At 42.3% G+C, this 22,948-nt stretch overlaps 1 protein-coding gene across 1 annotated transcript; it reads right to left on the reverse strand.

The window, feature by feature from the left end:
* Positions 1 to 404: 404 nt before the first annotated feature.
* Positions 405 to 17,239, reverse strand: lrrc52 (leucine rich repeat containing 52). Its single transcript, XM_005732426.2, has 2 exons — positions 15,958 to 17,239; positions 405 to 745 (listed from the first exon to the last, which is right to left on the reverse strand). The coding sequence occupies exons 1-2, from the start codon at positions 16,604 to 16,606 to the stop codon at positions 405 to 407; spliced, it is 990 nt and encodes a 329-aa protein (XP_005732483.1). The 5' UTR covers positions 16,607 to 17,239.
* Positions 17,240 to 22,948: the final 5,709 nt, after the last annotated feature.

Genomic DNA, 22,948 nt, shown 5'->3' on the forward strand with positions numbered 1-22,948 from the left:
TGTGTGTGTGTGTGTGTGTGTGTGTGTGTGTGTGTGTGTGTGTGTGTGTGTGTGTGTGTGTGTGTGTGTGTGTGGTGGTGGGGGGGTTATTGCTCTCAATAATCTCAGAGGTCATTCTGTTTCTCCTGAAGTGAAGGCATAGTCATCCTTATTGCTGTCTCTGTCTGTCTCTCTTTCTCTCTCGCAGACACACACTCACACACGCGCGCGCAGACACGCACGCATACACACTCACTTTCTTATATGTTAAGGAGCATATTGCAATATCTAAATCTGTAACAAAGAGAGACAGGCAGATCTTAGTTCATAGCAGAGCCTTTGGTCTCAGACTCCTCTCATCACTTCAAGTTGCTCCTCTCTGTCTTTTCTTTCTTCCTCTTCCAATGTTGTTTCACATCAGTCTGTCACACTTGCATGCCAGGCTTGCTCAGATCACCATTCCCCTGGTTCCCACCTCCCCCTCCACCTCCCCCACCTCCACCCATCCCTCCCCTTTCGTCCTCGTCATCGCTGTCCAGTTCCTCGCTCTTTCGCTTGCTGTAGCGTTCGTACAGCACCATTAGCACGCCCATCACCCAAGCCGACACCGTGCCAGCCGAGAAGATGACAAAGCCGATGGCGATGAAGAAGAGGTAGTCCCAGTAGCCCAGGCCTTGGTGGCAATCTGCCCGCAACTGCATGCCGACCTCCGCCAACCGCTGGCCAGCCAGCTCCGGAGGGTTGTGGCAAACTGTCTGGCCCTCATCTGGAGGTGAGGAGAGAAAGAAAAAGAAAAAAGAGAGTGGAGGAGTAATGAGAGAGGAGATTAATGAGGAAAGACATATCATAAAAGAGAGCAGTGGCAGAGAATAATCAGTGTGTGGTTGAGGATGAAGGGCAGAGTATCGGGAGAGAAAAGGGGAAAAAATGTAATTACTCAGGAGAAAAAGGTATGCAAACATCAAACGCCAGGATCCAAACAAACAGCTTTTAAAAAACGCACTGATAACCTTTGTGATAAAGGATCCCGAGAGACACAACAGATTTCCTCTGAGTAATGGGGGTCTTTGGTGTCTAGGGCACGGGATCATTATTACGCTGCACACATACTCATGCACATGTATGCAAGGAAAGGTGACTTGACTGCAAGCCTGGGGCACATAAACGCTCCCCTACGCTCGTGTACATCATTATACACCAGCAAATCACTATGCACTGGTGAGAAGATAAGGAGACGAGTGTTTTCTCTGACAAAACATCTGCTGCTCGTAATGGGAAAATGATAATCAGCCGGAGTAACTGTCATCCACACAGTAAAGCAGAAACACTGACACCTTTAAAACAGTAAATGACTTATTTATGGGGTTTGAGATTTAACAAAAGAGAGGTCAAAGGTTAGGGTCAACTACTGAAGCCAGATAGGTCCCAATCTCTTTGTCCGTGCTTGTCCTAGCCTCCTTGAATCAGTTCATTCTGCTACAGTGAATTTGCATTAGCATATACAGTACCCTCGTGTATATCAATTAATATGAACACAGCGCTAACAAGAGAGAGGATGGAGGGTAGAGGGACTCGCTCTGCATGCATCTAGTAGTGTAATCAGAAACAAGAACAGTATGCGCTGTTTCCTATCAGTTCATCTTACTTTAGAAGCACAGCTAATTCCCATGCTTCTTCATTCCCACCCTCCCTGCATGCTTGATTGCATTTGTCTACATAAAGGGAACGAGCTTGTGTGTTTGTTTTGCTTTTTCTTTTTTCCAAGCTGGGGGAAAACGAGAGAGATGAGAGACCGAAAAAGAGATAGACGGACAAATCGAGATGAGCACTTTTAAAAACCGAGAGAAAGATAACGGCACAAAACAGGGACGGAGGAAGAAAAATGCAAACAAATGCACAGAGAAAGAGTGTATGCACACACTAAATAGGAATCACAAGATAGACAGAACATAGAATATGAGCGAAGTCTCTGGCGCTCCATTCCTCTGATGGATTATTGCTGTTAACAGTGTTAATTAAACTGCAGTCATCTACCAATGAAGCCAAAGGTCTGGACATGGAAATGAGCAATGGGAACAGAATGACTGGATATGATCTATACATCTCAGACTACTTGCCAGGGATTTGCAGAAGCAGCAGTTTGAAGTAAGAACTAGAAGGACGCCCAAATGAACCTCAAACCTAAAGTGTTTTATTCTGCCCAAGATAACCACGAGACACATTATACTGGTGGTAAGAAAAGTGGAATCAAACAAAGCAAACTTGGTGTTTTGAAAAAGGTTTCCCAAACCTGCTCGGGAGAACTTTCACAACACATATATCTGCAGTGGTTTTATGTTTTTGATCAATACAGCGTTGCTTATCACCTCCCCCGGGGGCTTTCTCCCACTCTTGAGAAGAAGAGTTGAGCTGATGTTGTGTCAAGTCTGCTGCATGTGTCAAGTGATGGATTGGTATTCTTCTGTAACCAAATAGCTTTGATGTTTTTTCTTTTTAACAGCTGTCCATGTGAGTGCTGAGAGTATGAGGTCACTGAGTTAGTATTTAACACCATAAAACAGGATTAGTTGTCAGAGGTGCACAATTTTTCAGTGGCAAATAAACAACTGAGGATAAACTGGAACATATTCTGCATGTAACACCTTTTTTCTTTATCCATCTTTGACAGTCAATCAGAAAATAGACGCACAGAGATTTTACATCGCCCCTCTCTTGTCTCTGCTCGCTTCCCTTTTAGAAGTAATCGTAGAAGTGATCGGCATGAAAAAGAGACCTGATTTAAAAAGCTGGGAGAGAATACCGAGAGGGGACAAATACAGTGGTTAATGCCGAGTGTTCAGTGGGCAACACAAAGGGCAAGATTATATACTTTATTATTAGACACAGAAATTATGCTGTTTGTATTTTACCGCACTGGTAGTTTTGTAAATGGGATTAACCTTAGAGTGTCTGTAAGTTAATAGGCCAAAATTGGACCGACGGATGAAATTTACTGCTGGAAATGTGAAAGTAAAACAGGCGCATTCCTGAATGTAATGAAGAAATTCTTTTATATCTCTCCTTTGTGGAAATTAGTTATCAGAAAGTGCTGGAGAAAGCAGGGACAGGGCTCTTTAAACCCACCCAAACAAGACTTTACTGGCTCTTCGAGGATTGTTCTCCACTAAGACACTAAAGGCGACACCTGATTGAAATGAATGATGGCCTTTGTCTGTTGCAAAGGATTTCTGATGTCATTCAGTAATTCACTATTACAATACAAAATATATATAGGCCTTAAATAGGCTGTCTGTGAACCCAGGGGATCAGATCACCATTGCTGCCTCCTTTAACTGCTGCCCAAGCCACAATGCAGCAGGCCACAATGGCACATCTACAGGCGGTGGACCCACTTGTTTGGGCTGCGTCCAGCCGAGCTCCATGGATAAAGGTCTGACTACCCTTTGGGATCCCGGTATCTACTAAGTAAGGTTTTTCAGGCATTTCTAACTGGGAGAAGACCCAAGACATGCTTGAGAAATTCTGCCTCTTAGTATCGTTGGAAGGGCTGCAGCAGGAGCCTGAGGACAGCTCAGGACAAAATAATCTGTGGAGGAAGTATGGAAGGTCAGTTCTGTTTTTATTTTATTATTTTAATCTGCTTGTCACTAATCTTTTATCCATGTTACCTTATTTATGTTGAAAGGTCTTCATATGTTGGAAAACTGCACTAAACTTCCTTATGTGTCTTCACTGTTCGTGGCTGTCCCTCTGTCATCGTCTTCCACTGTTTCTGGCACAGCTAGCTGGTCTGCTCTGTCTCATTACCTTGCCAATGTTGCCTCGAGGCTGGTGTGAGGATTTGTTTTCCTGCGTATATGCAGTGAGGTGTTTTCTTTTCTCTCTTGCAAATGTAACATTCGTAACCGGATGCTGGAACAGTGAGGTGCAATCAGAGGCTGTGCAGACTCACAACAGCAAACAGGTCCCTCGGGGTATTGGGGTCTCGTCTGTTCTTCTTCCGTCAACATTTCATGTGTCTTGTAACAATTCAAACTCTGGTCACAGTTCTTGGCTGCATGGTACTGCTGCCTGTTCTTCTCTAAAGTGTGATGAAAGGCAGTATACTGATTGAGCGTGCTCCACTTGTATTCCTCTGTGTGCGTCTGAGCAAAGTGATAAAGTAGATAAGCATGAAAGTACGATGCATCCACCATGTTCCTGTTATATCCAGCGTTAGCTGTGAAGTTAACAATAATCAGGCAGCCTAACAGAAGCAAAAGTTAAGTCTTACTTTGGGAAAACGTATTCAATTCACATGACTCTCTTTATTGTCTTCCTATTGATTTTGTATGAAAAGCAGCCCTTTTCTCATTGATTAAAACACAAAATGAGAACTGACCATTGACAAAAGGATCATATGATACAGATCAATAAGATTTACTGGCAGTAATAGTAACCTGGATCTGCACTTTTTTCATAAACACTTGGTAAGTTTTAGTTTTTTACTTGCAAAGTGCCATGAGTTAGTGCTTGTGAATTAGCATTAAATGGATGAAAACTGTATTGCATTTAATTAAAATGAGCAAGCATAGGAACTTAATGAGTTCATCCTAGCACAAGACATACAGTGGGGTAAATAATTCTTTGACCCCCTGTTTCATTTTAATGGAGAGAGGCAAAATATCAACCAAAAAAGTCAAAAGAAAAAACATCCATCCATCCATTCGCTACCGCTTATCCTTTTCAGGGTCGCAGGGGGTGCTGGAGCCTATCCCACCTGTCATAGGGCGAGAGGCGGGGTACACCCTGGACAGGTCGCCAGACTGTCGCAGGGCTAACACACAAGGACAGACAACCATTCGCACTCACATTCACACCTAGTGGCAATTTGGATTATCCAATTAACCTATCCCCACAAACTGCATGTCTTTGGACGGTGGGAGGAAGCCGGAGTACCCGGAGGGAACCCACGCAGACACGGGGAGAACATGCAAACTCCACACAGAAAGACCCTGGCCTGATGGTGGAATTGAACTCAGGACCTTATTGCTGTGTGGCAACAGTGCTAACCACCGTGCCACCGTGCTGCCCTTGAAGAAAAAACATAAAAGTTAAAAATTAATTTGCAGGTTATTGAGTGAAGTAAATATTTGATCCCCTATGACCCAGCCAGAATTTTGACTCCCACAAACTGGCTGTATGCCCTTGTAACACCCAGATTATAATGAATCAGTCAAATAATTAAAGAGACTCCTGATCTATTTATGACCGCACCAGTGGCTTCTTCCAGCAGAAAAACCCTCCATGTCACAAAGTTCAATCATCTCAAACTGGTTTCTGAACATGAAAATTAGCCCACAATAATCAGATATCAATCCAATAGACTAATAGGAGATGTGCATCATGGGTGTAAAGTGACCAGCGAGTGTATATAGCCTGTTGTATTTAATCTAAAGAGTTAAGAGTTTTAGACTGTAACATGGTGTGAGCTGGGCAGGTGTCATGTGTAAGAGCTTCTGTCAAAAGCACACACAAAGCCTGATGTTAAACAAGAAAGGTGTAAATTTAATGCAAAATTTGGAAGAACATGACCACAAAAAGCACTGCAGAGTTGAGCAGGATTTACCAAAGTCGAGCAGTGAGTCAAATAAGTAAACAATGAGATAAATAAAAATGCAGAGGATCCCCAAATGGATGAGAGGCATGCAGGAGATGAACACGATAAGATCGAGTAATGGCTAAACACAGACGAGGAGAGAAAAAGGATAAGCCACAGGTGGAGGGAAGGGAGTAATAAGGAAATAACTTTTAGAATACAACGGGTAATAGGAACGGATTACAGGAGAAGGCCTCTGTCGGTGCGCCCCAGGGTGGCTGTGGCTACAATGTAGCTTGCCATCACCAATGTGTGAATGGGTGGATGACTGGTTGTGTAAAGCGCTTTGGGGTCCTTAGGGACCAGTAAAGCACTATACAAATACAGGCCATTTACCAGTTGGTTCTGTGTCGTTCAACAGGAAGACATCTGAATTCCCGCCCACAAATACATTTATCCTGCACACTTGTGGCTACGCTTTGGAGATAATTCACTGCCGCTTCCAATCCCAGATAAGAGAAAATAATGTGAGTATTACTGGAGAATACAGGAAAAGGTGGCAGCCTGGATGATTCACTCTGTGTTCAGTCTCTCTTCACCGTCTGTTTCCTTGTCACTCACTGTTTTCTCACTCATCCCATCACTCAGCCATCACTCTGGCAGCATGCCCTTGACATTTTCAGTAGTTGTCCCTGTTTTTCACAGTCGCTATTTTTCACTGAATTTTGTCTTTAATAAGATATGCGCTGGTACCTTTGGTGAATGTAGTTAAAACTGTTATTTTCTTGTTTAAAGTCCAGCATTTTAGGCATTGTAGCCATTCTCTCCGGTTAATATCTAATCTGAAGACTGTTTCATTAAATGTCCAGTTATAGTACCCATTCAGTACAGGTGCTAATTCATTTTAAGCACACCTTTTTGAAAACTTAAATGTGTATAAAAGGGTGTTACTTGCAAACTTGTGCTAACATTTGCCCTTCTTTCCATTTGCCTGTGCAGTTAACCTGCTCATTGTCTCATTAAAACTTCTCAGTAGGTGCAGCACTTGTACAATTTTGCAAAATGAAACAAATACCCCGAGAGCGAAACCAGGGGTATTTTCAGGTTAGGGACCGTGTGGATGTGCATGAGAAAGGCTCGGAGAGAGAGAGAGCAGAGAGCGAGTGTGGAGCACAAAGATAAAGAGATGTGTGCCTGCGCTCTTTGTTCCTGCAGAGTAGTTTGAGTGCAGTCTAATTCCAGCAGTTTCAGGACAGTTACTGCAGCCTCGAAAAATTGACAGTTTGCATGCTCACTGCACTGCAGTTTCCCCATTTTTCAAACACACCTTAAACAAGCTGCAGGGCAAGGCATACACACTCATTATGACGTAGTGTGGCCTGAACCAGGTGGTTTCATATTGCCCTACACTTAGATTCTGCAATATGCAGTCGGTAAAATGTTATTGCTGTCTGGTTCTTGGTTTCCTGCATGGTGTACACCTGCCTGTTTTTTTGTACCTTTTACCCAATTATGTCTGCTGTGCATGCCATAATGTCACCGTGTTATGTCAGTGTGCTAATGACCGGACACAAATCCCTGCAGCTCACTGACACCTGGCCAGTGCTTATAAGGATAAAAATATCACAGGAGGAAATAAACATGAGCAGTCAATCATGTAACACCTTACTTTTTAAAATAGACAAGCGGATATAAAGGCACACAAGCCCAAGACACGAGTAAGCACCTCTCTAAAAGCCTCAGATCAAGCAGAGCTTTCCAGGAATTGTGAATGGGAACTAAGACTTCCTGTTTTATTTGAAAGAGTGCACAATTTAGCAATCCAGTGACTATAAGCAGTGTATGTGTGTGCATATGCATCTGTAATCAGAGGTCACGAGTGTTTGTGAGTGTCAGTCACTGAGCCTGGGTGATACAGTCTCAGTGTCTAATCATCAGCTGGGTAGATTCCAGGCTCGGTGCTGACAGGAAAGCGGGCTCATTGCTTCCCCGGAGGTGTTGCTAATGTGGGGAGGAGATGCTGCTGAAAAATGCTGTTGACTCGTTGACTTCACTCTAACTTGTTCACTAGTCTCTGATGCTCACTCGCATAAGACGGCAACGAGCAGCGGAATAACAACTGCTTTTTTTTTTCTTTTTCTTTTTTGTGAATGCACACAAAACAAGAGATGCCTGTAGTTTAAAGGACCTTAAGACGCAGGTTATATTTCTGCATTTTAAGCTCGTGTGTGCATTTACAGTATGTTCACATTACACACATGTATGATCAGATCTCTGAGCTATTACCCTGCAGGGGCAGAGATGCTATCCTGTGAAACAGGAGCGGAGCTATTTATAAACAGATTAATTACGCCAGTGCACATGGTAATTAGTACAGTTTTGGTCCTGTACATGTGGAAGCTGTAGATACAAGCAGCCTCTAATACCTTCAATCACAGAGAATTAACTTAAGTCTGTTTTACATATTTCTGTGTGTTTACACGCTTAGTGAAGGCCACTATTCAACCAGACACCTTGACTGAAGCCTTTAATCAGCTACCCTGATGATACGTCTCTGACAACCCATTCTTCTGTGTTGCCTTTATGACCTCTGACCTCCAGGTGGAGGAAGAGTACTAAGAACAGAATTTGAAGAATTATTTATGAATCAATAAGATTACAGTGGACAATAATGTCCTTAATACATACTATCATTCATTCAGGGATTTGTGAAAATTAGGCCTGCAAAACCTGCAGATTTACTATCAGATATCACTGTGTTATTTGTTGTGTTATTTGTATATTATGATAATAAAATTGTTCCGGAACCATCACTGCAATTCACCAGTGTTGTTTTGATGTCTCAGATTTGTACTCAGAGGCAACATCATAGAGTGTGCATAGGTTCTGTAAAGTAACGCCATCTTGGCGTGAAACCTGAATTCTTTCTAATGATTAGTAGAGTAGACATCTGTTAAATCACATTGTATAGAAGTCTAAGAGAAAACCACCCCACTGCTTCAGTGATTTTATGGCACCACTAACTAACTTTAAGTCTTTCTGAATACAAAATTATGTTAATTTTGTAAATCACGGGCCCCAGTACTGACAAGAAGCATGTTAAAGATCCATACTGCACTGTAGATATCTGGTATCAAAAGGGTCACATCAAGGGTTCAGAAAAAGGGCTTTGCACACACTGTATGGCTATGTCCACCTTTCATTCACAGTCTATGGAAATTACTAAAGTTGGCTTGTTCTGTATTGGAAAGCACCTCCATAAAGATGGAGCTGTGGTGGATGACTTCCCTATTTCAGTAGCCGGCAGGATCGGAGGAAGGAGGCAGGCGATTGAAGCAGCTGACAGCAGCAGAGTTCGACACCATAAAGTGCACAATAAATAAAAGTTTTGAGAGCAGCCATATCTGAGTCGTTCTGGGTCCTTTCACATAGCGCTATCGGGAACACCTTGTTGGTGGAAAAATATAAATGTATGCTTGTGTTTTCTTTGGTATTTTTAAAAGGAACAAATAATGTATTTTTGCAACAGGCTGCAAATAATAAAGTCCCTACAGATACAATTCAATACAGGTTATTTGCTACTGTGTAGACACAACACTGGCTCATGAGGTAGGCCCATTTTTATTGTTGAATGATTCATAGGTTGATGTTAAGTTGCAAAAGGAAAGAAAAAACATTCTTCTGAAATTGGTCAATTTTGAAAGAAAAACCCTTCAAGAAGCCTGGAGATCTATTGCTTGAGATAGTCTGGCTCATTGAAAGGAAAATATTTAAAAACGAGGGGTGGATCAAGACTTTAGACTCTGCTGTACTTTTAATAACAGTTACACAAGATAAGACATAAGGAACGATGCATACATTATAATTTCCATTTAAAAAACGGAGACTTGATTTTTACTGCTTTACCTAAAATGCCTAGACATATTTAAATCTCCAAATTTTCCCAGTCATGCTCATTACAAGCCTACAAAATCCAGCATAAGACATTCTGGGGGCCCTCCCCTCACGGCGAAGCTCGGATATCTCACCGTTTAGCCAGCTAAATGCATCATACTGGGGAAGGCAAAGAAGACTAAGAATAGTTGACCTTTTCTCCATCACATCCACTAGGGCTGAATAACACACGCCTTCACACTCTTCTCAAATATGGCATTAGTCAGATTACCACCATCCTCCTATCTATCATTTCTCCATATGATCCCTTCTTCCTTTGGCAGAGAATGAGTAAAGAGAGAGAGAGTGAAGGTCAGATAGCAGCAGCTCCATCTCTCTTCTCTTTCCTCTATCTCTTGTCACTGCCCCCCTCTTTATCACCTTCCACTTTTCATTCCCGCTCTAGCACGTTTGCATTTGTTCTCCTCTTCAGCCCCGTTTCCCTCATCTTCTACATCCTCCTATTTCCCTGAGTTTTTTTTTTTTTGTGTTTTTTTTTGCTCCGTCATCTTCACACTCTCCGCTCTCTTTTCCAATTTCATTCTCTTGGCTTACATGCTTGGTTTGCCACACGCACGTGCACATACGTGCAGCATGTAAACGCAGTCATGCACATGAACTCACACACCTGTGCTATCTCCCTTCTGTGCCTCAGGTGATCACATCACAAACACACCCACACAAGCATCACATCAATCCTGCGTTCGAGCTCACACAGTAAAATGCACAGAGACATAAAAATACATAGAGGCTACACTATTGAAGGAGACCAGTTGAATTTGATATGCCTCTCTGCACCAGATGGGTCTGAGGAATGGTTCCAGCTGATAAATAATGCATCATCTACCTGTATTAAATTGAATCGATGCCTCCTTGTCATAATGAATGTTTTAATGGGTTTGAGTGACAGATCTGGGGCATAGATGATTGGTAAGTCCTCAATAGTCTGTGTGTTTTTGTTTTGTTTGTTTTTTCATTTTATTTCTCCTTGCTGTACCCAAAGTTCATTTTAATCTCTTTGCCCGATTTATTATCCCTTTCTGTCCTTTCTCATTTTGTCCTTTCTTCTTTTCCTGTGTTACTTCAGCTGTTCTCTCTCTTCTCATATCATCTAATTTCTTCAGTAATTAAAGATTCGCTTTCATTAAAGTCAAAATCAGGTGCAATTTCTGAGAAACCTAATGTCTTTCTTTCACTGTGACATCTTTAAACTGGCTGACCTCTGTTTGTCTTTTTCATTTTATAAATATTTAACTCTTGCCCCATGCGTGGCCCCCCTGCCTTGGCTCTTTGCCTCTGGGCTCCCAGCCATCCGGGGGGACTGATGAGCAGCCAGAAAATACTTTCCCCAACACTGGAGTCATAACACTACAAGCTCTGCCAGCCCGAAGGCAGGACAAGCCACTCAAAGTCTGTGTATTTAGCTGAGACACTTGTCAAATATCACCCTACACTGAGTACAGCAAGGCATTTAACAAGCTGAAATGTTATTATGACAAGGGAAAGTACATTCCCTGAGTACTGACAACTCATAATAGAGAATGGAGATCAGAGCATGACAGGTAAGTCAGAGTTGTTGGAACGCATGACCAAACAGACAATGTTATATAAAAATCTTCCTGAACGTACCTTTTTCTTTTTGATTTATTGCCATGACAAACAAGACTAGTCCGAGACGGCACACCTTCAACTGAATTAAGTCCATGGATCCAGGTTATTCTCTGATATCTTCTTCAGAGCAGCAAGGTGATCGCTCTGTTTTATGTTTTTTCAGTTTGATACGTGGTTGCAAAGATTTGGATATTCTCGCACCTTGCCCTGTCTTGCAGCTGTAAAAAAGTTTCCGTATCCACATCTAAATAATTTCTATGTTAAGCCAGACTCCACTTTTAGTGAAACTAACAGATAAACAGAAAAAAATCCCATTTCCTCTTTGCTGGATGTAATACTACATGCAAACCGTGGCGTGTGAACATCAGCATCATTAGACAGCACATGTCCCAAAAGCAGCAAATCAAAACCCGACACACTGTGAAGTGCGGCAAAGTGAATGAGTTATTATTATTGCTGAGAAGTTTGCCTGTAATGTAAGAAGTTATGTCCATGACTGACAAATGTCTCCGCACTACAGCGTTTTATGTGCACGACACAACAAAGTAACAAACTGAGGTTATTTTTCTCTCCATGAATATCATATTTCTCCCTAAAACTGCATTTATTATTTTTTTCTCTTGGGTGCAGCTTACACATGCCAGAAGTGGCTTTGTTAGATGAATGTGGCTAACATATTAGTGAACAACTGGCTGTTTTTACATTGGAGTTGCACGCTTGTCCACCTGATTACGGATAGTCTGACATTTACTGTTTTTCCTTTCAGCTCTGATTTATTCATTTACTCTATAAATATCAGGTTCTCTACAACTCACTGCTGCAAAATGAACTGAAACTGATCTCCAGGCATTACCCCACACAGCCATCTCTAGGGCTTCGAGAGAATGGCCTGAAAATGAGAAAATATCCAGCGAGAGGAGAACGAACAGACTGCTGTTTATAGCATGAGAACAATATCTTAAATAACCACCTGCAACAACTGAGGAATGCACTTCAGACCTCGAAGCAGCAGAAGACCACACTGGGTGGCGTGCCTATCATCTAAGAACAGAAATCTGAGGCTATGATTGACATCACGACTCACCGAAATTGGGCAATAGAAAATTAGAAAATGCCTGGTTTGATAACTCAATTTCTCCTGCAGACAGTAGGGTCAGAGTTTAGTCTAAACATGAACACGTGCCTTAGTTTTGACGTGTTTCAACAGTTCAGGCTGCTGGTGGTGTAATAGTGCTGGGGAAATCTTCTTGGCGCGCTTTCCCCCCCCTTAGTACCAACTCAGCATCCTTTCATTGCCACAGCCTACCTGAGTATTGCTGCTGACTAGTCATTGCTCTCCATCTCTTTATTGCCACAGTGTGCCTATGTTCTGATGGCTGATTCCTGCAGAAAAATGCATCATGTCACAAAGTTCAAATCATTTCAAAATGGTTTGTTGAACATGGCAATGCACTATATTCAAATGACCTCCACAGTTTCCAGATGTCAATCCAACAGAGCACTTTTGGGATGTGGTGGAACGGGAGATTGACAGCATTAATGTGCAACTATCATGACAAATCTGCAGTAACTGTGTGACACTGTCATATCAAAATGGACCAAAATCTCCCAGGAAAGCTTCCAGCACCTCGTTGAATCTATCCCATGAAGAAGTACGGCATATTTGCAAACGTAAGGTGGTCCAACGCAGTAATAGCAAGGTGCACCTAATAAAGTGATCAGTGAATGTAAAACAAAATAGCTGAAAGATGCTAAAATGCTTCACAGAGCTGAGGAAACTGCTGAGTTAAGTGATAAGTCTGTCATTGTGGCAGGGGGCAGTTACAAAACAACTGCAGGAAAGAAGACCAACAACACCACCAGGGGATTTTTTCAGCTCAGTAAACATTAATCTAATAATCCCAAATTATATCAACAATTAGTAACCAAAGCACACAGACTTGTTACGGGCAAGGCAAAGGTGTGACAGATGAATTTCAATACTTTATTTGTACAAGTCGATAACTCAAAAATAAGTGCTCCAACAAAAGAAAACAAGTTAAAAACCACACAAAAACCCACAAAATTTGTTAAAATACTACTTTATTATAATATTTATAAAAGAAGCCAACTACAGTCACAAAGCTAAAAAACATATTAAAGTACCACTCCAGGCAAAAATAACTAATTAATACAACTAGCTGGGGGCCACTTGCGGAGACAATCTACACTGAGAAAGGCTCACTCAGGGTTGCAAACGGGCGACTCACCAAATGTGTCTCACTGCGACTGATTTGTCAAATAAGCTATTGAAATTAATCTGTCACACTTCTGCCTTGCCACTAATGAGTCTGTGTGCTTTAACTACCAATTTGCAAAATAATTAAGGTTTATTAAATTAGTATTTCCTGGGGTGCAAATCTGCAGGTGGTGCTGTTGGTCTTCTTCCTTCCAGTTCTCTTGTAACTGAAACCCCCAGCGCCAAACCCCACGCCTAGCGCCATTATGACAGAACTCCTTCAATATAGAGTCTAAATATTATACATGATTAACTAAAAGTATCTTTACTTCTTTTCTCTTGGTTAATTTTAGACCCTTTTTAATAACAGCAGCTGTTTCACAATTACATTAAGCTTCCCTTTCTGAAAATATCATTTTATCTAACATTTTTTTTCGAAGTCTTTCTTGACCAGGAAGAAATTTACAACATCAACCATAAAACCCGACTGCTTGCACCTCTAGCTCAGACTCGTTCTCTGTGACAGAGACTTTCCTGACGGTTTGTCTTTTTGCTTTTTTCGTGACTTTACTAAAGAAACGCATCCACTCTGTCTTTGTGTCTCTTCGTTCAATCACTCTGTCGCTCTCTCTCTTGTTGTCTCTCTTTTATTATGGCTGCCAGAGTCAAGTCATGTCAGCCTTTGTCAGTCACACCAACCAGCAAAACTGGGTGACTTTCTTAAAAATGACGGGCATGTAAATACCTAACAACGACAAAAAGCACAAAATCTGTAACAGAAACACAAAAACAATCAAACCAAACTAAATTTGGTTTGAATCCAGGTATTATAACCTTAAACATCATCAGCAGCAAAACCGAAAACAATCCTGAATTAGTTATTGTGTCTGTCTGAAGATGAACTCTCACAAGCATACACACTTGCATGCACCTGATTCATATTCACACTGAGAGGTAGCGACAGCTGGAGTCTCTGTGCTTTAGACTCACAGCCCTGCAGTCTGATCAGGAGGCATTCACGACCACAGAAACACAACTACATGCTCTAACACACACGCGTGCTCGCTTGACCCCGTTCCCTTCGTTAAACTGGTTACGTGTTTGTTTATGAATGCCACGTTCATACTTGATTTGTCAGCCTGAGCGATGGAGGGTGTGCGATATGTGTTTCTCAATGAACAAAGTCTGAACTCCACTGATCACGTTTCTAACTTTTATAGAGCGGTGCGATGATGAATGAGTGTCATTTCATAATTATTAACTGTTACAGGTGTGAGTGTTTTTAAGGCAGAGTGGCTCAGCTGTGGGTGTTGGATTGTGTCACTTACAGTTCAGAAGCTCTCGGGTTAGAAGATGTGTTCTGATTTTCTTAGGAACTGCATGTCTAAAGGTGGATAACAACTTTGGGTACTTGTTGTCTTTATGTGGCCTTCCTCTAAAGCTCTGTGTTCCTTAATACTTAAATTTCCTATGGGTCCTGGCCTGAGGGTCCCCCTTAACCTCTAGCTTCCACACTAAGTGGGGTGAGTCACTCTCTCTCACACAGACAAACACACACGCTTCACACATGTACGTGTTGTCCTTAGTAAGAGCACAGGAGGCCAATTTTTTAGAGCATCATCATTAACCATCTGGACTGAGGGGCCCAACAATGTGAGCTCCAGTACACCCAAGTGGGCACTTTGTTTGCATGTGTGTTCATTAAAGTCTCTCTGTGTGTGTGTGTGTGTGTGTGTGTGTGTGTGTGTGTGTGTGTGTGTGTGTGTGTGTGTGCGCACACGCAAGCAGGAGAGGTTAGTAAAAAAAGGTACAAAAGGACACAATCATCCTCTTAGCATTATCTCTGCCTTCAGGACTGAGATAAACAAAGCGGTGACATTGATGGGATGAACACCAGCTGTAAGACAGCAATCCATTGTCCTGAGCGATAACCCAATTCACCTGCTTACAGTTAAGCTCAATTAACCTTTGTGAGCAAAGATCACCTGAGCTTGTCCTCTCTGAGAAAGTCACAAGTCCACAAATTCTTCGTGGGCCATTCTTCCTCTGTGTTTAAGGGATTTTACAGCCGAGGTGCTGATGCCTTCCAAGTAAGAACAACACGAGGCTGCTTATTTGTTGGGGTAAACTCAAGGTATTATTGAGACGTGAAGGGCAGTTTGGAGGGACTGTGTTGCAGAGATCAGCAGGGGAACAAAATCTTCAGATTGCTCTGACTCTGAGGTCAAACTCTTAGCTCTGGAGCCTCTCTCTGTGAGTGTGTGCTTTTCAGAAAGAGAAAGAGCATCTGACTGTGCATCTGTGCACACCTGGGGGAGGTTGGAAATATGTGTGTATACATATCAGAATAAAAGGAGAGCAACAGTGCAATAAGTGGCCCATCATCAGGAGCTAAGCCATCCACAAATGATGAAACCTTTAGGTCTTAAAAGTAAGAATAGTTTCTTTTCCAGGAAGGAGCAGCCAAACGCACAGTGATCACCTCACAAAAGACTGCTGCCAACTGAAAAATAAACATGCATATATGGACCAATTTATGTGTTGTGCTATGTTCCATATAAAAGTAAAAAATACATTATCATTTTTTAAGTGTTTAAAACCATCATACATGCCCGTTTGTGTATACATACAACCTCACCTTGGAACTTGTATCCCTCTATCTGCAGCCAAAGGCAGAGGTCCTCTGTGTCACAGTCGCATCTCCATGGGTTGCCGCTGAGCCCCAGAGACCTCAGAGCAGGCAGGGCGATCAGGCTGCTGATGTTGAGGGTCGTCAGGTTGTTCCGGCTCACATCGAGCACCTGCAGAGCCATGTTCTCTGCAAAGGCATCCGGGTGGATCTCCCCCAGACTCGGGTTATCCGTCAGCCGGAGCATCACCAGAGACGCTAGGGGCCCGAAAGTCCGGTCCTCGATCTGCAGCAGGTTGTTGAATGACAAGTCCAGATAAGCGAGTTTCCTCAAGTTCCCAAAAGTGGATTCGGAGATTTCTGTCAGTGAGTTGTTGCTACAATCCAGATAGACCAGATCGGAAAGGTAGTTGAGCTGCAGCGCCGGTAGGTCCCCGATGCGGTTGTTTGAGATTATGAGCTGCCGGGTGGCCAGGGGGAGGTCATTGGGAAACTGGGTAAGATCCTGGCCAGCGCACTGGACCACCAGCTGGTCGTCGCACACGCATCTGTCAGGGCAACCGGCAGTGAGAGCCGGTGAAGGGGCCACCCCCATCACGAAGATAAAGAGGAAGAGGAGTCGGAGGGACTGGGCACTGGGCTCGGGCAAGAGACGCATGACGAGGCCGCCCAGAGCGTCATGAACTCGGGCTGAGCTGGACCAGGACTCTCCGGCGCTCTCCGGGCATCCTGCATGGGTGTGAGTATCTGGCTGTCGCTGCCTGAAATCCCGGCTCCTGTTTATATCCAGGCTCTTTCTCTCTTTCTCAGAAAGGCTATCGGTCAGTCACTCACACGCACGCTGGCGCACCACGCACGTCGCCACCAGACATCATTTCAGAAGGTGACCGCTTCTCAGGCTCAGTGGGTGAGACTTGTGCAGCTTATCGGACTTTGTCCCACCTGAGGAGACCAAAGAACCATTGAATGTTGTCGAGCGCCCCCTCCGAGTCTCATCTTTGTGAATTAGTCGACTCCATCGGAGAGCATTGTTTATTTAGTTTCCAAACAAATACCATGACTTACGCCAAAAAAAAAAATAAAAAAATTAAAACAAATCCCTGAATCCTGAACGCAGAGTCCGCGAAATGTTCTCCGTGGAGACGCACTCGGCTCACATGTGTCCTTGACTGTGTTTGTCTGAGTGATGTGCGCCACCGTCCAGCAGGCAAGTCGTGTTTTTCCCTCAGGAGTGCAACTGAAAGTGCGTCCTTCCACTGCGCTCACTCAGCCCTGTGTGACCGTGGCTCACTGCCGCGCTGTACTGATGCTGTCTCGCTCTGTGCGCCCTCCCTTTCTGACTCTCCATCCGCGCGTATACTGCAGCTCTGCACACACAAAAGTCCAGTTTGTGGTGTGTGTGTGTGTGTATGTGTGTGTGTGTGTGTGTGTGTGTGTTGGCTATGGGCAATTTGTAGTGGTGACGTCAGCAGGTGTTGCCCTCTTTAGAAAACCAGACGTCCAGAGAGCAAACCGTCCGACCATCAGGTGAAACTCAAAGTCCTCGTGCCGTTGTGTGTTTGTGTGTGCGCGCATAATAATAATAATAATAATAATAATAATAATAATAATAATAATAATAATAATGAAAACAACTCAATCATAATCTTGTCTGAAAGCAGCAGCCTCTTAGCCATGCACAAATTTAACAGGCCTTATCTCATGTGGTCCACTGGCTAATTTCTCCCTTGTCTTTTCCCCCAGCGGCTTGTTGACAACATAATGCATTCAAATTGGATTGTGCGCGCGCGTAGTTATTAATTTTTTCCGGCATAGTCAGATTTTAATTTGGTCAGGCAGTCACACACTCCCTTATCCTCATGCCACACGTTTTGTTGTCTTACAGTTGGAAGGAAGTTGACAGGATGTTGACTGTCACATCCCATTAGTGTCATTCAAAAGTTCACTTTCAAATGGGAGATGAGTAAAGCAAAGGTGTAATGCAAAGCTATGAAACAGGTGTCAGAGATGGAAATAGTTCAAAAGTCAGCGTAATTAGGTCAAAGGCTCCTTTGTTAAGGGGTCACATAGAGGTATGGACTTCATCAATCCAACTGTAGTTAAACTGGCTGCAGCTCAGCTACAAATCCCCTTTGCTTCTAGTAAAAAACAACAACCCTACATTATATTTTAGTTTGTACAAATATCTTGTCAGCTATCCAAATTCAAACGAAGCAATACTAATGCCCTGAAATTTTTCTTACGGAAGACCGTTTCACCCCAAAAACACTATTGCTATCCAACATATGTCAGGTCAAAGGTTAAGGGTTTAGGGCAGGACTTCCTCATTTGAGCTAGTAGCATATTTAAACCACAACAGGAGCTTAAACATGCATATAAGAAATAGCTGGTTGTGTTTTGTCAAAGGTGACTGCTGTCAGGAGTCTAAAATGTAGCGTAAATTTTTTGTTTCTTCTGAAAACATGAAGTGAGGAGCATAAAATGCCACTTTCAACAATCTTAAACGGAATTAACCCAATCTGGTATGAACATGAAACCAGAGATCAAGAGAGTCAGAGTTCTTTGATTTACAAACACCCTGGTGGCATTTTTATTGCAATCAATGAAGAACCTTAATCTTGGTTTAAAAAAAAAACAAAAAAACAACAACATTGGAAGCTTTAACATATTAGAAAGTCAGGGGTAAATATTAATTTTCAGGAGCCAGTTAGATCAGCATAAACACCAACACCTTTAAAACTTTAAATTAGTAAATTTAATCCTTTTTATTTAAAAACAATGAAAAGAAAATTACAAGCACAGTGACTATTTCTTTGTTTGTGGTCTCTCATTGTTTTCCATCTGCCTTCAGAGCTACTTGTCAGGTTAGGGCTGTGTGCAGGCAGGAATGGTGGTAAGGAGGACCCAATGTGCAGACGCTCGGAGGCAAAAGTGTATTTCAAAACTCAGCTTTTATTGCTGGAAAACATAACAAAAATCCAAATAAACTTACATGAGCAAGAGGGCAGAACACACAGCATAAATGAGGGTAGACCACGACACACAGAAACACGGGGCTTAAATACACAGGGGGAGCAATCAGGGAATGGGTAACAGGAGGGAAACACAGCTGGGGCAAATCAGGCCTAACGAGACAAAGGAAGCAAAACAAGACGCATATACATGAGACACGGACTTTCAAAGTAAAACAGGAAACATAACATAGACTGAACTAAAGACACAGACTCACATGCAGGCACTGCAACAGAGGGAACAGAGACATGGGACCAGGGCAGACAGACACTGACTGGACACGGGGATAAAGCAACTAAGGATACACAGAGACGCAAACTCGACAAGGGGATACAGCTGACAGGGGAGACAGAGCAACTAGAGAAGACAGAGACATAAACCATAAGACAGAACTCAAAGAAACCAAAGACTAGAAATGATAAATAATATAATAAACTCAAAAACCCTGGGTTAACGACCCAGGCATCCTAACACTACTGTCTGATAAATCTGTTATTCATCCTAAAAAGTTTATTCTCCAAGAAACCCAATTTCAAGTTATTCTAGTAGTGTAAATTTTTTTTTTTTTTTATCAAATATAGGAAAACGAGAATAAGATTGTTACTTTAATTAAAACAGTATTTAAGACAAGCGACCTTTGTTTCACTGCTGTGGGGGGAAAAAGGCTTGAAATCTAAAAACATAGCCCAAAAAGCATATTTACAAATGCCCAACTGGTTTCCAACCTGGAGTCAGGACTGCTACGAGTAGGTTGAAGGCGAATAAATGATCAAAGCTTGGTTGGATAATTGCACAGCCCCTTAAGATGATATTTTTCTAAGAAAGGAAAGTCAGTCGAGTAACATGTGGCCAGAGGAGACAAGCAGGTGCTGCTTCATAATAAGAGTTCACACAGATAACAAGCTGTAAAATATTACAGCTCTGACACCTACATCTTTTCATTTCAGAGCTGTTGTGGTCCAGCATGGTTATCTATCTCCAGTCTGATGTATGATTATTGAAGTAAAGCTCCACCGAGCCCTGAGCGGCCTGGAGAAAAATGAGCCTATTTGATCAGTGTCGGTTTCTCTCGGCCCGTCTGCTCCCTCTGTCGTGGGTTTCTGTCTAAATGGCCCAGCTGGATCGTGTTCGCGGCTAACCGCCTTGGTAAAGCCTGGTGATCAGAATCATTAATGTGACTTTCCTCCCTGACTGCTCAAAATGGTGTCAGCTTCCAAAGGGGCTTGTGTACATCCATGTGCTTGCATGCGTGCGTGAGCTGAGGGAACATCATGTGTCCAGGCTACGCGGCATTCGATGTCTTGTCTCGTACGGTCACGTGAGAGCGGCATGCGCTCTGTGTCATGCTCGTCTGCATGAATGTGACAGTGCACCTGTGTGGAGTGTGTGAGCGTATCTTTATTTTTTAATAAGGGTGTGTTCAGCGTCAGCTGTCAAGTGCCAGACAGACCGTCTGATCCCCAACCTGAGGAGAGGACTACCTCTACCATTAGAGGTGTCACTCACCTTTCCCTTCAGATCCACTACTTCACATCTTTTTGTTTTTCCTTTGGAGAAATTGCTTGACTAAATAATGACAAGACAAATTGTTTTTCTTTTTGTAACAGCTGAAAATACTCACTTTTCACGAGCATATAGCTATAACTCCACTCTCCCTTTCTCTTTTTGTGGCTCAGTATGGTTGTAACTCTTCTCCCATTTTGCACAATCCCTCAGGCTATAAGGCCAAGGCTCTTTATTTTCAGGTTGTGTCCAAGTCCATCACTTTAATGTAACTGAGCCAAGAGTACAGTCATCTATCAGTCACACAGACTGCCTCCATACTGGATGCTATGGATAGAAAAGATTAAGTATAAAGAGACCGAACATGTGGACATTACATTTTATTTACAGCCTGTAATGGCTCAGCTTGGCCATAAAGAGGACTAATCTGAAAAAGGTCAAAATCATATTTTCATGTGCAGTGCTGTCCAGGGAGCATTTGAGTACTTAACATAATCCTGTGTTACATTAACATATTTGAGTGTTTTGCAGTTCAAAGGGTTCCTTATTTATATTTAACGCTGCTTTGGTGCAGCTCCTGTCAAGAAAAAAATATCTATTTCACTTCCTTCGCTTTAAAACAGCTTTTACTGCCTGTCTCTCACAAAAAGGTTTGAGAGTGCTCACTGCCACACATGTGTAGCAGGTCTGGTCATACTATGAGTATTGGCGCTCTTTGACATTATAAAGAGTCAAGAATAAAAAAAACCCCAAAAACTAAATGAACCTGTGTGCATGGAGCACTCAGAAGGCTGACTGGGTTACTTAAACATATGCTGACCTGATAATTTGACATGTGAAAAATGAGCATGTACCACTGTAAACAGGATATCTTTGTCCATTATTGTGAACACATAAAAACAGCTCACTGCTCATAACTATGGTCAAGGTTCTCCAACATGTAGGCTCATCTGGCTCAGGAGGTAGAGGAGGTTGGTGGGTCACTCCTCTGCTTCTCCAGTCTCCATGTCAAAATATCCTATATCATAGTGTAGGCGTGTGTGTAAATGTCAGACAAGGTGTGTATAGAAAGGTTCCTGTTGTGCATGTTTGGACGAATGAGGATTGTAGTAAAATGTGCTTTGAGTTCTCAGGGTAAACACGTGCTCTAAGAAGCAGACTGGGTGAGGTTAGCTGTATGTTTACTTATTTTCCAAGGTATACTTGAGTAGCACTGTGGATACTTGCTAGATGCACACCCTGATCAGGATTCAAACACCTGGTTTATTCCAAAAACAGTAATATTTTCACTACATTATCCAGATGCATCATTAGTACCAGAAACAGGGGCTGAAGGATCAGCTGGAGCAGATGTTGTAGTCTATAATGGTCCCAGTGTAATGGAAGGGTTAGGCACCTAAACTGGAAGCATGTCTCCAGCTATATATATATATGTATGTGTGTGTGTGTATATATATATATATATATATATATATTGTTTAAAAATTCAGTGAAAAGACTAAAACCAGCAATGTCAAGATTACTGCTTTTTAAACTTCATCTATGGAACTCAATTCCAAGTCACATGAATCCTACCAAGGATATAAATGAATATATCCCTCATAAATAAATCACATATGCAATAATTTTCCTAAACAGCTGGGCAAAAATTAACATGTGAATGTGCAGCTTTCAGTTTTCAGCTGTGGGATACTAAACAATGGTGCTCTCCTAAGTGCATAAGGCATCAGGATGAAGTATGTGGGATTGAGTAAAAATAGATTAGTGTCTATGTTCATTTTAATAAATGCACATGGAGCCAGTGCAGCAGCCTAGCTCACAGATACAGATGGAAATATCTCAGGAAGTGGGCTTACATGAAATTTTAAACAGACATTTGTGAACCCCTCATTTACCATGTTTCTCCTCTTTCTCATCATTGTGTGACTTTTTTTGGTTTTGGGGGTCTTTTGGTAAAAATATAGACATTTACCAGATGTTTCCCTTTTTTTACACTTCTGATTTGTAGTTGATGAGTTACATTTTGATAGGATTCTGTTGGCAAGCAAACGCAGCTTTATCAATCTGTAGTATCATCAGAGCATATTTATCCACGCCACTTCAGTGTGCTCACGTAACATCCTTCTCTGCCCCCTCACAAATCACCTCACACACAAATCAGGATCACCTGAAAACACATCTGCTCTCATTTTCTTTACCTAATCACTCTTCTTTCCATTGCACCCCCCCCCCACACACACACGCACACACACAGACTTATGACACTGAGATACTTATACAGGGAGTGCAGAATTATTAGGCAAATGAGTATTTTGTCCACTTCATCCTCTTCATGCATGTTGTCTTACTCCAAGCTGTATAGGCTCGAAAGCCTACTACCAATTAAGCATATTAGATGATGTGCATCTCTGTAATGAGAAGGGGTGTGGTCTAATGACATCAACACCCTATATCAGGTGTGCATAATTATTAGGCAACGTCCTTT

This window comes from Pundamilia nyererei, unplaced genomic scaffold, assembly GCF_000239375.1.
Source record: "Pundamilia nyererei isolate P.nyererei 1_Seehausen unplaced genomic scaffold, PunNye1.0 scaffold00046, whole genome shotgun sequence".
Lineage (NCBI taxonomy): Eukaryota > Metazoa > Chordata > Actinopteri > Cichliformes > Cichlidae > Pundamilia > Pundamilia nyererei.

Coding starts and splice junctions, on each gene's coding strand:
- lrrc52 (XM_005732426.2), bottom strand. CDS start 16,606: ATGCGTCTCTTGCCCGAGCCCAGTGCCCAGTCCCTCCGACTCCTCTTC. Junction 746..15,957: donor AGAGGGATACAAGTTCCAAG/GTGAGGTTGTAT, acceptor CCTCACCTCCAG/ATGAGGGCCAGACAGTTTGC.